The 12,503-nt window shown below is 38.5% G+C and overlaps 1 protein-coding gene across 2 annotated transcripts in view; it reads right to left on the bottom strand.

Annotated features, from left to right (window-relative positions):
• Positions 1 to 12,503, bottom strand: part of LOC121304313 (netrin receptor DCC-like) — a 40,634-nt gene that overhangs the window by 24,237 nt on the left and 3,894 nt on the right. For both annotated transcript variants that reach the window (XM_041235383.1, XM_041235392.1), the window contains exons 3-4: positions 5,330 to 5,395; positions 138 to 300 (exon numbers count right to left, since the gene is read on the bottom strand). In XM_041235383.1, the coding sequence (XP_041091317.1) occupies positions 138 to 300; positions 5,330 to 5,395 (229 nt within the window). The remainder of the gene's footprint in view (positions 1 to 137; positions 301 to 5,329; positions 5,396 to 12,503) is intronic.

Below are 12,503 nucleotides of genomic sequence, written 5' to 3'. Positions count from 1 at the left end.
GTAGGCAATGCTCTCTGCTGTCATAAGGAAAATTTGTTCCTAGCAGTGAAACATGCTTTTTGTCCTATATAAGAATAGTACATGCTGGGCAAACCCAGCATCCTAATTATTACAAACAAAAATTCACAGTGACTTACTTCCTTTGCTGTGCTGACGAGCGGCGTGTACAAATGACAGCCACGATAACCACAACCACTACAGTGACAGCGCCCACTGAGACCACGATGATCACCAGAAGGTTGCTGTTCTTCTGAGGGGTCACGCTGCCATGAGGAGGGTGGATCTGACCAATGGGAGGCTCTGCGACAAAAAGAAATAAAAATCTTGTAAGATACTGTAGCAGGTCTTTCACAAGGCAGTGAAAACAGACAGTCAAAATAGACATTTAATTTTTTTATTTGGAAATAAAATGTAACGTGTTGACATTCTCTTACTTAAGATAATTAGCATTCTAAAAGTGTCACTCCTCCTGGTGCAATGATAGTATATTGACGTCAACTACAGCAAGTGTAATTCTACATTGCAATTCAGTGGACCAGCGTGACTCATTATTGCAGACCCCTGGGCACTTTCCTCAGTTTTAAACAAAATGTTATTGTGTAAGAAGACAGTTTTCAATAAATAATCATTTGCATTTCAATATCAATCTTCACTTGTAGCAGCCTTTAGATTTTATGATCAATTTTTTTACTGTAAGTGTACTTTTCATGGTCATTATACCTCATTGTTTTAGATTATACCCAATAGGTTAATTTCTTAAGAGGTTTGGTATGAAAAGGCAACACACATCAAAAATGCATAAAGAACAAATAAATAGTATTGAAAAATATCAGACAATGAATGTTAGTAAAGCAGTTAATGCGTACTTGAAAACTGGAATTCTATCACAAAATAGGGCTCATCTTAATGAACTTTTTGCTGGGAAAAGGGGTTTCAGGAAAATGCTAATTGCTGGAATAACCATAAGAATTTATACAGATTAATCTTCAATAGTTGAATCAAACTACAAGATTGCTCTGTTTATTTCAGGTTTCTTCATTTTCCTAAAATTACAGCATGCCTTTTCTATACAGTGATGACCATGTGTATCAGCTTGTCCTTTTCATTGTTGCTGCTACACTCCCCAAGACTCCTATTCTCCAACAATCAATTTTTATCCAATAAACATTTTAGCTCTGGCACATTCAAATTGGAAAATATTAAATCATACTCTGTCTGGACTGTTTCTGTGAGATACATAAAATGAACTACAGCACAGCAAACAGAAACACATTCAGGTTTTTATTCACTTAAAAAAAAATATGGACAAAGTTCTAAAAGGTGATGAGCGGTCCTGTCCATCGTTATCAAAGCCTTAGGTTCCTTCCCTATGACGACAAACTTGCACTATTTTATGTTTGGATGTCTTTGTTGACTGACAAATAAACACTTAACCAGTCATAACTGTTTATCCTTCATGGCTTTCAGTTCCAGTAAGCAATCTGAGCTAGTGTCGGGAAGACTTTTTAGGGTTATTATTTAACCTGGGACAAAATGGAGTGGTCTGAGTATAATATTTAGTTGTGCTTTTAATCCACTGTAATCTGTGCCTGACCAAAGTCTTTCTGCAGGGGAGCAATGGACCAGCAAATTAAAGCAGTATCTATGTATTTTATAGCTGCTATACGACCCATTTACCGCTTCAACATAAAAAAGAGAAAATGTTATTAGGTATGTAAATATAGCTTGGCATAAAACTACATTTATTGATTCAAAGAATCAGAATAGTTTTTGATCGAAAAATCCTCTACAGCGATTTGGAGATTTAAGGATTTTCAGATTTTATTTTCACCTTGTGAGATGACAATGACATGCTTTTTTGAGTTTCCAACAAATTTAAGAAAATATATATTGTATCAAAGAAATATTGTACAGGATTATTCACTTTCTGATGGGAAAAATCCTTAAATCATGTCCCATACAACCTGCAGACTACAAGTTATTAATAATATTGCCTTCAGCTTTGAAAAGACCCTGTTCTGGATTGCATTATTGTGCATGGCCTATATCGTAATGTATTGAGGGATTAGAATATTTTATATTTATTTCATTTGTTATCATTTTTCACAAAATTGAATGTCAACATTTGCTTTATTGTTGGATTTTGCCAACTAATGGCAGAGTATGAAAAATTTGATTTGGGTGGAGAAAGTCACCTTGGATTCTGATATTATCAGGGTTTGGGCCAGGCTGATACTTGGATGGTGAGAATTTTAGTGGCACTTTAGCTCAAAAATTGAGATTCTCAGTCTTTTCTACCTCTGGTCCCCTTGACATTATATTATTTCCAAACTAATTTACCTAGGGTCTGAAGAGGAGATGATTAACTCCTTGTATGAAATCCAGTGTAATCATACTTAAACTAAAACTTAATACACCCAATGGTGAAAGTGTAGATTAGAAGTCTATTTCAAGGTCTTCAAATGTGAACGTAGATTAAAGGAAATGTAACTGCAAAATCACATGTAATGTATATATTTAACTTATTAAAAAACCTAGGGAAAATGTTTAAATTAGTAATTAATCAGCATTCAAATTTTATAATAATTTCTAAGTTGTTCCAAGCAGCAGGATAAACACTGTACTGCACCTTCTGTTTCACAAGCCTCCCTTTGTACTGCTGTTGCTGCAGCACAGAAAACTAGCATTGCTGCAGGATGTTTATAATTATGAATAGTGGCTAATTGATTTTTTAAATGTCATTACACTTGAAAGTCCAGTAGGCATGGGGGAATATGCTTTTTAGAGGCAACAGATATTTGTTTTGTTGATGTCTGTTAATTATGCAGCTGCACTCTGTGTAGCTGTGTGTTAGTGAGCTTTGCATTCAAGCCCCTATCTGTTTCTGCAGTTCAATAGATAATCAGTCTACTTGAATCATTCCTGTGGTCTGCTTGCAATAATGTTGCCTTTCCCAGCAGGGTTTTGTGTGATTCCTCAAGTGCTTTTTGTCTTTACTAAGCTCAATAGCACTAAAGCACCACCAAAGTCCATTAGGGTTAGAATAGAAGGCCTGATGGTACTGAACATCTAAAACCCAGTTGGACGTGATCAGATGTAATTAATCTTTTGTAATATACAAGGCCCTATTTTTCTCTGTTTCTGTGACTATCAAGTTATGGTTAATTAAAATGTATTTCCCAGCAGGAAGCTTTGGGAAATAGAGAGCGAGGGATTAGGAGAGAAATACAAGAAACTCACACTGTGAACCATTTTATATTGCTTATTCCAGGGTGGAGGAGTCTGTACTTATTACTAGCCTTTTATTTCTTTAATGGGGTCTTTTGATCACTAGCATTGGCCTAGCTACAGGAACTCCTGTTTTGAGACTGGAGGCAGGGGATGGAGACAGAGAACATACATATACTGTATAGTGTTTGTGTTCAAATCAGTTCGGCTTAGCTATTTTGTGGGCCGCTCCTTTTCACAGCACTTGTTTTTCTAGAGCCAAATATATACAGCTAATTGGATTGTGTATCTAGTTTGAGGAGGGAATTAGGGACTGTCACAAAGACGTGCGAGTGGGTGACGTCAGAACCAGGAAAGGAATGAACACAACACAGACAGATGACGCTTGCTTGCTCCGGTTTATTGTAAATAAAAGGGTTTTGAACAGACAAAAGGCAGGACACGGCACATTCACCAAAATAAACAGATAAACAAAAAACGGACTATACTTAACAACATGGTGCACGGACAGACACACTGACAAACACGATGAGTTTTAAATACACAATTTAAACGTACATCAGGCAAAAAGGAGTTATTATGTGCTCACTCCTCCCTCTCTGTAATTCCCTCCTGTAATTCCCTCCTCCCTCCTCTGAATCACCTTTCTATCTCCTCTGAATAGCAATAGCAATTGTTATAGCAATTGTTATTACAATTGTTATTACATTTCTCCTCTCTCTCCCGTTCTCCACTCACCGAACACCCAAACCCGAGTGAGTAAAACATGCATCTATATATATTGTTGTGCTGGGATTCAATTACCAGCTCAATAGCAATAGCACTAAACTCGCTACTACGGTGTCCATATTAGGACATCTCGTACATCAGGCAAAAAGGAGTTATTATGTGCTCACTCCTCCCTCCTCTGTAATTCCCTCCTCCCTCCTCTGAATCACCTTTCTATCTCCTCTGAATAGCAATAGCAATTGTTATAGCAATTGTTATTACAATTGTTATTACATTTCTCCTCTCTCTCCCGTTCTCCACTCACCGAACACCCAAACCCGAGTGAGTAAAACATGCATCTATATATATTGTTGTGCTGGGATTCAATTACCAATTAACTATTCACTTGAATCCCAGCACGTGAATTAATTATGTGCAACCTCGTGCTCACATCTTAACTACTTTAAATGCATGTGAAGTGATGTACAATCCCGTGCCTAAATACAATTATACATTTTTAAACACATGTGAAACACAGACCCGTTTATATCCCGTGTACCAATGTCTATACACCAACATTTAACACACCACATGCAACATATAACAGAAAAATACACACAGGGGCGGGCACTTTGTTATAGGGACACAAAGGCAATAAGGTTTACATCTTCTTGAATTTTGTTTATATAATAAACCATTTTATACTAATGGTGTTTTATACTAATGATATATAGTTTATTGCACAAGTGCTACTAAATGCTTTTGAACTTGTATATTTTGTATGAAAAACCTGAAGAGCATTAATTAAGCGTATATTGGTTAAGCATGCATATCTGCATGCCAAGGGTTGACTATCTCATTGGACAGTCCAGGATTTTAACTCTGTCCCATGTCCTGTACAGTTTTTACAATGTACAGTACTTTCCAGTATCTCTTTCCTCCTTCGGCCACCCCCAAGGTGGCTCTGCATGATCCAGTATTTTTATTTTTTTAAGTAGTAAGTGGTAATGTTATGCATTTAGTGGTAAGGGTAATATCTGTCAAACTTAGGTCAGTTTAGCATCGTAGAATGCAAACTGAAACACAAGCAGGAGGCTTGTGTGAAAACAGTAGATAATGGAATGCAAGTGTCTGTGGTCCTACTGACATTCTAACTTTTACATACCTTTGAGAACTAGAATGAATTAACGTAGGCCACCAATATTTGCATAAATGTTCTTATTTTATATCTGTAACTGTACTATTACACATGTTCCATAACATTAACCTTTGGACTCGGTATCCTTAAACAAATACTGCTGAGAATAGAGCCCAATGCTGCCAGAGAAAAGCAAGTATTCCCTGCAACTGTATGCTATCAAAAGTTAGGCTTTAATTTGGTCCCAGTGCTTACCGTTAAGGCTGCTCCTATCTATCAGATTGGTGTCAGATGGCCAGTACCCTCCGTCTCCATGACGACCTAAGGAGCACAAGGTAGAGAAAAGACATTAAAGGAATAAAAATGACATCCTTTACCTGAGAGAAAAAGAGCTTTCCGGAAATGCAGGAAGAGACCATTATCTTATTTGTCTTGGCACCGACTTTGAAACAGCTCAGTTTGAAACTGAACTTCGTTTAATTAAAGGTGTTCATCACAATGATATATCACAGTGACTGGGAATGGCAAGGCTAGTCTTTTTGAACTGCATAACAATGCCATGCCCCAAGAGTATGATAGGATACTTTAAAAAATGTACACTTTTTCATGATAACATGTCTGCAGTTTCTCAAAATCTTTTTTTTTTTTTTCATTTTATAGAGCGCTGAATGGTGGTTGCACTTCAGTTGATTCTCCAGGGGTAAAATTGTCTTTTAAGACGCTCTGATGGAGACACAAGATATTTTTGGTAGGGGTGGGGAAAATCTTCACTTCCAGTTACAGTACTATTAAAAACTTTTTAGAAAAAAGGGGAAAAAATACATTAAGCAGCTTGCAGAACGAATAAATAATGTTGTCTTGTCTGGAGAAGTGTGCCAAGCAGCCTCAGCCATCAGCCTCATGACTAAATAAAAACTCAATTTCATGTGCACTCTTGTCTAAATTCTGGGTAGAAATGTCTGCACATGGATAATGTGTATAACGCAATTTGACTTTGCGATTGCTCAGCACATTTATCCCTTTAATTAAATTTGTCGCTAAATAGTTATGCATGTGTTTAACAGTGTAATCCTACTGCAGTTTATGGCGTATTAAATCTATACATATTTAGAATGAGCAAGCAATGAGTTAACAGGAATGAGGTTACTGGTACATTTTTTGGTTTAGCATCTTGGGAAGCTGAATAGGTTTCCTTTTCTAATACAATTGTCACTTTATAAAATACCATTTCTAGCCACTGCACTGATAATGAAGATCAGCCATTTTGAAACTCCAGCAAGGCAGCTATGAGCTTGACTCGCTACTACGGTGTCCATATTAGGACATCTCGTACATCAGGCAAAAAGGAGTTATTATGTGCTCACTCCTCCCTCCTCTGTAATTCCCTCCTCCCTCCTCTGAATCACCTTTCTATCTCCTCTGAATCTCCCTCCTCCCTTGTCTGAATCTCCCTCCTTTGAAACTCCCTCCTCCCTCCTCTGAATCTCCCTCCTCCCTCCTGTGAATCTCCATCCTTTGAAACTCCCTCCTCTGAAACTCCCTCCTCCCGCCTCTGAATCACCCTTCTATCTCCTCTGAATCTCCCTCCTCCCTTGTCTGAATCTCCCTCCTCTGAAACTCCCTCCTCCCTCCTCTGAATCTCCCTCCTCCCTCCTCTGAAACTCCCCAGCCCCCCCCCCCCCCCCCTCTGAAACTCCCTCCTCTGAAACTCCCTCCTCCCTCCTCTGAATCTCCCTCCTCTCTCCTCTCAATCTCCCTCTTCCGAAACTCCCTCCTCTGAATCTCCCTCCTCCCTTGTCTGAATCTTCCTCCTCTGAAACTCCCTCCTCCCTCCTCTGAATCACCCAACAAAGCACGTTAAAAAACACACTTGTTTAAAAAAAAATCTCTCTCTCTCTCTCTCTCTCTCTCTCTCTCTCTCTCTCTCTCTCTCTCTCTCTCTCTATATATATATATATATATATATATATATATATATATGCTTTTGTGCAAATTAACATTTTATTTATTTTAAGCAGGCTCATCACACAGGGCAAGGCAATCCTCACACAGGTGGAGGGCGGGTGCAAACCCAGGACCTCTCGCACTAAAGCATAGCGCCGATACCGCTGTACAAAAGATCCGTTCAACCTAGAATTGGTTGAACAAGAACATGAATCCAATATCATGCTTTCTCTTTCAAGGGTTATATCACATTTTATTTTATTTTTTTAAAGTTCATAATGTTTTAAAGATGAGGTGTGAAATTCAGTTTTGTGAAAGAGCCACACTGTATTTATTTGATTTTCACGGGCAGAAAAAGGCCAGCAAACAAGTACAGCTAATAAACATTACAATAACATAAAGCTGGCTAGGTTTCAGGCAGTAAATCTACAGTACAAGTGCCTGGTATATTAATTGGTCAATCTACAAGCCTATTACCAGCAAGTTCCAATTAACCTCTAAGGTGTGTGTGTGTGTCTATAAATATATATAAATATATATATATACCACACTCCACCACCACTTCACTCCCAGCCTAGTCCTGAGTTCCTCTGCCTAATCATTTTTGTTCTCAAGGATGAACACATAGATCAGATAAATTTATTATTTTATTGTTTGTTTTTTAGCAGGAATCATCGGGATGCTCCAAGGGATGAGGCTGTGCTCCAAATATTATTTGTATTTTTATTCACCCATTGTTTGGGTTGAAATCTTTTGGAAATCTGTAAGGTTTTGTATAATGATAAAGGTGGTTATTTAATGCCAGATTATCCTGACAGAAACGTTCCCTTTGTTCAAAGCATGACCATCTCTATAGCAATGCAGCTTTCCTAAAGGTTGATTGCATTTGAAGTTCACTCATTTGAATTAATGTTATATGAAGGATGAGAGTGGGGGCTAAAACAGTAAATGAACAGGGAAATTAAACGAGGGAGTGGCTATCTTTTTAAAGGCTTGTTCAGACTAAGCAGTTTAGAAGCAGAAAGGAGAAATTGCATCTTGAATTGCTTTAATCAGAAAACAGAGGACATTGGGGAAACACAGCAGCAGCTCAAAGTCAAACAGCCGCGTGTGTTTTTCTGATAACAAACAAGCTGAAACTCGGAGCAGCTGATTCAAATTCAGCGCCGTTCTGAGACACGGGCGAGGGGAGGAGCCAACAGCACAGCACAACAACGCAGTTAAACGAGGCAGTCTTCCCAGCGACAGCGAGTGGGAGAAGTACAGGCGTGGAAAAGTACAGAGCAGTTTAGAAGCAGTTGGAAAGTAGTCTGACAGCTGCAGAAGAAAGTAAACTTAAAAAAAAACCCTCAACATGGTCTTCAAGCCAGTAATCTGTGACACCTGCTTGATGTGGGAAATCCGAGAAAACCCAGCGGAGCTAAACCAAGTGTGCGTAAAGTGCCGCGCGATCCAGGATTTGCATAAACTAGTAAGTATGCTAGAAATGGAGCTGGAAGAAGTGAGACAGCAACAGGATCTTGAGGAACTGGCACACCCACAATTCATGGAAGTCTGCATCACCCCTAACAGACTGAAAGCCACCAGGGAGATAGAAGGTCAGAACAGCTGGGTTCAGGTAGGCAGAAACAGGGAAAAAAAGAAACTTCGTCAAACACAACCACCAGAAATCAAAACAACCAACAGATTTGAGTCACTTCAGAATTTTGATGAGCAGAACCAACAACAAGAGAATGAAAGGAACAACATCCAGGATCCCATTGACAGTGGTGACCAGACAGCAAAAAGAAGGGAGGTCATGATTGTTGGGGACTCCATATTGAGAAACACAGCAAGTTCAATTCGCAGTTTGGACCCCCTTACTACAACAGTGTGCTGCCTTCCGGGAGCCTCAGTCAAGCACATCACTGAGAAGGTGGACAGGCTCCTAGAACAAACAGGAGACGACCAGGTAGTAGTCGTCCACATCGGTACAAACAACATTGGAAGAGACAGACCAAAATCCCTACAAAACAAATTCAGAGAGCTAGAAAGGAAATTAAAAGAGAAAACCAAAACTGTGGTATTTTCTGGTATACTACCGGCACCTTGCAAAGGACCATATGGACAGCTGGAAATAATTAATCAAAACGCATGGCTGAAGACGTGATGCACACAGGAAGGCTTCACCTATCTTGATCATTGGACCACATTCTACAACGAGGACTATCTGTATAGACGGGACGGACTGCACTTAAATAACAAGGGAACCAGTCTACTTGGAGAAAAGATCCTCGAGCAGGTTCAGAAGCATTTAAACTAGAAAGGAAGGGGGGAGAAATCAACAAAAAAAAAGAAGGGAGACCGCATCAAAACAAGAACAACAACTCAGGTAAGACAACCATTAAATGTATTTATCTAAATGCTAGAAGTATCAGAAACAAAATTCTAGAACTTGAAGCTACTGCACTAACAGGTAACTATGATGTGATAGGTGTTACAGAAACTTGGTTGTCTGAGAGTGATGGGGACGAATATAATATTTGTGGGTATACACTGTATAGGAAAGACAGGCAGGACAGAAGAGGAGGAGGGGTAGCGCTATACATAAGAAACAGTCTTGAAGCCCAGGTGTTAAACCTGGACAAAGAAAATAAAACCGAATCAATATGGGTCAGAATAACGGACAAAAATTCAAAGGGCATAATAATAGGAGCATGCTATAGACTGCCAGATTCAGACGGTGAGCACAATAATCTGTTATACAATGACATTAGAAATGCATGTAGCAAAGGAGAAGCCATACTAATGGGGGATTTCAACTTCCCCCAAATAAAATGGGAAAACCTGGTGGGTAGCGCGAAGGATGAAATAGAAATGGTGGAAATGACAAATGACTGCTTCCTAACACAATTTGTCAAGGCACCGACTAGAGGGGAGGCATGCCTTGATTTAGTCTTTTCAAATAACGAAGATAGAATAACTAAAACAGAGGTCAGAGAACCACTGGCAAACTCAGACCACAACATGGTCTCATTTGAAGTGTTTTTTAAATCCCCAAAAGTAATGACTAAAGCTAAGGTTTACAATTTTAGAAAAGCAAACTATGAAGGTATGAAACAGAGACTAACAGAAGTAGATTGGAGTAAAATAGAGAAAACACCCACAGAAGAAGGATGGTTGTTCTTCAAAAATGTAGTACTAGAGGCGCAAAACAATTATATCCCTAAAGTAGACAAATCTAAATGTAAAACTAAATTGCCAAAATGGTTTAATAGATCAATTAAAAAAAATATTCAGCGAAAAAAGGCACTTTACAGAGCATTAAAAAAGGACCAAAAAGAAAGTACGCAGAAAGAGTACACAGAACTGCAAACGCAAGTCAAAAAGGAAGTTAGAAAGGCCAAGAGAGAAATAGAAATGAACATTGCTAAGGGAGCTAAAACCAATTCCAAAATGTTTTTCCAATATTACAACAGCAAGCGAACATTCAAAGAGGAGATTAAATGTTTAAGAGATACAAATGGCAAAATCGTAGATGAAATAAAAAAATAGCAAATATACTAAATGATTACTTTTCACAAGTTTTTACAAAGGAAGATACTGACAACATGCTCCACATGTCATCCAGTTCCTATCCAGTTTTAAATAACTTTAGCATAACTGAGGCAGAAGTGTTAAAGGGACTAGGAGCTCTTAAAATAAACAAATCCCCTGGGCCGGATGAGATCCTCCTAGTAGTACTCAAAGAAATGAAAAAAGTAATTTACAAACCGCTAACCAAGATCATGCAGCAGTCTCTTGACTCAGGGGTGGTACTGGCAGACTGGAAAATTGCAAACGTAATACCGATCCACAAAAAGGGAAAAAAAACTGAACCAGGTAACTACAGACCAGTAAGCCTGACTTCTATTATATGCAAACTTATGGAAACTATAATAAGATCCAAAATGGAAAATTACCTATATGGTAACAGGGTCCTGGGAGACAGTCAACATGGTTTTAGGAAAGGGAGATCATGTCTAACTAACTTGCTTGATTTTTTTGAGGATGCAACATCGATAATGGATAATTGCAAAGCATATGACATGGTTTATTTAGATTTCCCAGACAAAGTACATGGATTAGGGAGTGGTTAACATGTAGAAAACAGAAAGTACTGATTAGAGGAAAAACCTCAGAATGGAGTGTGGTAACCAGCGGTGTACCACAGGGATCAGTATTAGGTCCTCTGCTATTCCTAATCTACATTAATGATTTAGATTCTGGTATAGTAAGCAAACTTGTTAAATTTGCAGACGACACAAAAGTAGGAGGAGTGGCAAGCACTGCTGCAGCAGCAAAGGTCATTCAAAATGATCTAGACAAGATTCAGAACTGGGCAGACACATGGCAAATGACATTTAATAGAGAAAAGTGTAAGGTACTGCACGCAGGAAATAAAAATGTACATTATAAATATCATATGGGAGATACTGAAATCGGACAAGGAATCTATGAAAAAGACCTAGGAGTTTTTGTTGACGCAGAAATGTCTTCATCTAGACAATGTAGGGAAGCTATAAAAAAGGCTAACAAGATGCTCGGATACATTGTGAAAAGTGTTGAATTTAAATCAAGGGAAGTAATGTTAAAACTGTACAATGCACTAGTAAGACCCCATCTTGAATATTGTGTGCAGTTCTGGTCACCTCGCTATAAAAAAGATATTGCTGCTCTAGAAAGAGTGCAAAGAAGAGCGACCAGAATTATTCCGGGCTTAAAAGGCATGTCATATGCAGACAGGCTAAAAGAATTGAATCTGTTCAGTCTTGAACAAAGAAGACTATATGGCGACCTAATTCAAGCATTCAAAATTCTAAAAGGTACTGACAGTGTCAACCCAAGGGACTTTTTCAGCCTGAAAAAAGAAACAAGGACCAGGGGTCACAAATGGAGTTTAGACAAAGGGGCATTCAGAACAGAAAATAGGAGACACTTTTTTACACAGAGAATTGTGAGGGTCTGGAATCAACTCTCCAGTAATGTTGTTGAAGCTGACACCCTGGGATCCTTCAAGAAGCTGCTTGATGAGATTTTGGGATCAATAAGCTACTAACAACCAAACGAGCAAGATGGGCCGAATGGCTTCCTCTCATTTGTAAACTTTCTTATATTCTTATGTTCTAATAACAGGGAAAATAAACTGAGGGAGTGGCTATCTTTTTAAAGGCTTGTTCAGATTAATAACACACATTGAGAAGGCATGAAAAACAAAGTTGCCAATGCAATGTTCTTGTGGGAAGAGTGGCATATTTAAGTCAGTAGAAGGGTGTATGACTGAAGTACCTGAATACTTGTTCTTAAATGTTGAAACAAGCTTTCTAATCATGTAATGAAACTTCTGTCTGATCCTTGTTTTAATGAGATGTAGCTGCCACATTGAGTGTTTTAAATGAATTCCCCGGAGATGAGCTGACACTGTTATGGCAGGTGAAAGGAACAAAATAAAGAAATAAATTCCATT

This window comes from Polyodon spathula, chromosome 2 (assembly GCF_017654505.1).
Source record: "Polyodon spathula isolate WHYD16114869_AA chromosome 2, ASM1765450v1, whole genome shotgun sequence".
NCBI classification, from domain to species: domain Eukaryota; kingdom Metazoa; phylum Chordata; class Actinopteri; order Acipenseriformes; family Polyodontidae; genus Polyodon; species Polyodon spathula.
The sequence above is the reverse complement of the archived record's forward strand: the minus strand, read 5'-3'. Positions and strand labels throughout refer to the sequence as shown.